The sequence below is a fragment of the Parasteatoda tepidariorum genome, chromosome 2, assembly GCF_982258835.1.
Source record: "Parasteatoda tepidariorum strain Cologne lab strain chromosome 2, Ptep-v5.0, whole genome shotgun sequence".
Lineage (NCBI taxonomy): Eukaryota > Metazoa > Arthropoda > Arachnida > Araneae > Theridiidae > Parasteatoda > Parasteatoda tepidariorum.
The window spans coordinates 8,042,680-8,044,854 of record NC_141756.1 but is presented as its reverse complement, the minus strand read 5'-3'; the positions used below and the strand labels follow the sequence as shown (position 1 = coordinate 8,044,854).

General features: G+C 34.4%; 1 protein-coding gene across 1 annotated transcript; it reads left to right on the top strand.

The window, feature by feature from the left end:
• Positions 1-811: 811 nt before the first annotated feature.
• LOC147814414 (innexin inx4-like) lies at positions 812-1,597 on the top strand. The gene has a single exon (XM_087155507.1). It carries the CDS (start codon positions 812-814, stop codon positions 1,595-1,597), a length of 786 nt encoding a protein of 261 aa, XP_087011633.1.
• Positions 1,598-2,175: the final 578 nt, after the last annotated feature.

Below are 2,175 nucleotides of genomic sequence, written 5' to 3'. Positions count from 1 at the left end.
AATCTCTTAAAGTCAAGACGAACGCCGAAAAAAAATAAAACATGTGTTCTGAAATTTATTGTATACGATGTCAAAAAGTCTTGGAGTTGTATCTGTGTAACAACGGTTGCAATAGACCCTTTCGCTCAATAAGGTTCTGCGATACGTGTTCAGACAAAATTCATGAAGAGCCGTCATAAATGCATCGAGATTTAAGACTCGAAACTAAGACAAAAAAAAAAAAAAAAAAAAAAAAAAAAAAAAAAAAAAAAAAAAAAATTTTTTTTTTTTTTTTTTTTTTTTTTTTTTTTTTTTTTTTTTTTTTTTTTTTTTTTTTTTTTTTTTTTTTTTTTTTTTTTTTCAAATGCTTACAAAAGTTTTACGTTTGTCAAACTAGTCAGTTGTTGATGGACCATCCAGCTACAGCATCAAGGTCTCTTTTTACTCATCAGCGCTTTCTAGTATAAAACATTGTTGCACCCACACCAAACGATACGAGATATGTAATCAGTTGTATGATATAGTGCATTTGATGCGAACTGATCAAAGCCGCTCCCGTGGTTGCAGTTGCAGTACTGTAATACATTCCATACGCTGAATACGCAAAGGACAAAAATCCTATAAACACTACTACCAAGAGTACGCCAATCATTAGCATCTGTAGATTCATATTTTTTACTTTATTACACATTCAAAACAAGCAATCATGTTTAACGTTACGCAACTGCTGAAATGGAAACGCTCCCAGGTTCCACAAAAGAGCTTTAGCGTATTGATTGACGTGCAACAAATACATGTACGAAATGTTTTCTTGTTTTGCTTTGGACTTGCCATGACCAGACAATTTTTCGGTAGCAACATCATCTGTCAAGTAGATGGGCATCGTGTCCACCAAGAATTGTTGGACACCAAATGCTTCATTAATAGTACTTTTACAGAGTCTTCAAGTGGAATTTTATATCACAATTACTATCAATGGGTATCGGTGGTACTTTTATTGTTGGCGTTTATGTTTCATTATCCCTTTCGTATTTGGTCGAATCAAATGTCTAAATTTATGACAGAAATTACACACGAAATCAAAACCACAGATGATTCCGTGAGAGTTTTTAAAATTATTCAGGCATCTCAAGGAAACCGCTTGTTTTGGAAAGTGTTTGGATTAGAATGTGTTTACCTCGCGCAAAATGTTTTGATTCCGATAGTTTTGAATATTTTTTTCAACTACGCTTGGTCGCAGTCTGATTGGCATTGGAATACCATATCCTTATTATTTCCCGAAATGGCTTCATGCAACTATGATTATTATTCTGGAGGAGGAATCACTACAGGAAAATTTAGATGTTTGCTGCCTTTGAATAGCGTGTACAGAAAAGTGTTTTGGATCGTGTATGGCATTTTCCCGACATTGATTGTATTTCACGTGTATATGTTGCTATATCGCCTTTACCAAGCTATACGTTTGGGAAAAGAGGGGATAAACGTTTGGTGGTGTCTAAACATTGCAAAAGCTGAAGCAAAAACTTGGCATGCAAAGCAGAACTTGAAAAACCAATGGCGAAATGCACATTTGAAGAATCCGTTGTATGTCAGCATGGAAGCTTTCATCGAAAGCTAACAACGAAAAAAAAAAAAAAAAAAAAAAAAAAAAAAAAAAAAAAAAAAAAAAAAAAAATTTTTTTTTTTTTTTTTTTTTTTTTTTTTTTTTTTTTTTTTTTTTTTTTTTTTCAAATTGTCTTTATAACTTTCAGAGCACATGGCGAGTGGATCCTTTCAAATCCTAAACCTCGATGAGCATTCAACGTAGAAATTCTGCTTTGAAGCATATATATTTAAAAAAAGCAATGTCTTTTCCCCGTGGGCAAGGCGTTGTGTTCATTGATGAAGAGATTATTTTTGAGAATGAAGATTTTTTGGTGGAAGCGGAACGAGTCGAATCATATGATGCAGTGTATGAAGATTTACCACCTCTAAATATGGAAGCTGGGCGAGCCGAATCACCTGATGCCTTGTATGAGGATTTACCTCCTCTAGATATGGAAGCGGAGCCACCTGATCCAACGCATCAAGATTTACCTGTTTTAAACGCTGAAGCGGTACAGTCTGATCCATCGCATGACGAGTTATCCATGGAAGCAGAGTCTGTCGAATCACCTGATCCAACGCACGAGAATTTATCTGTTTTAAACGCTGAAG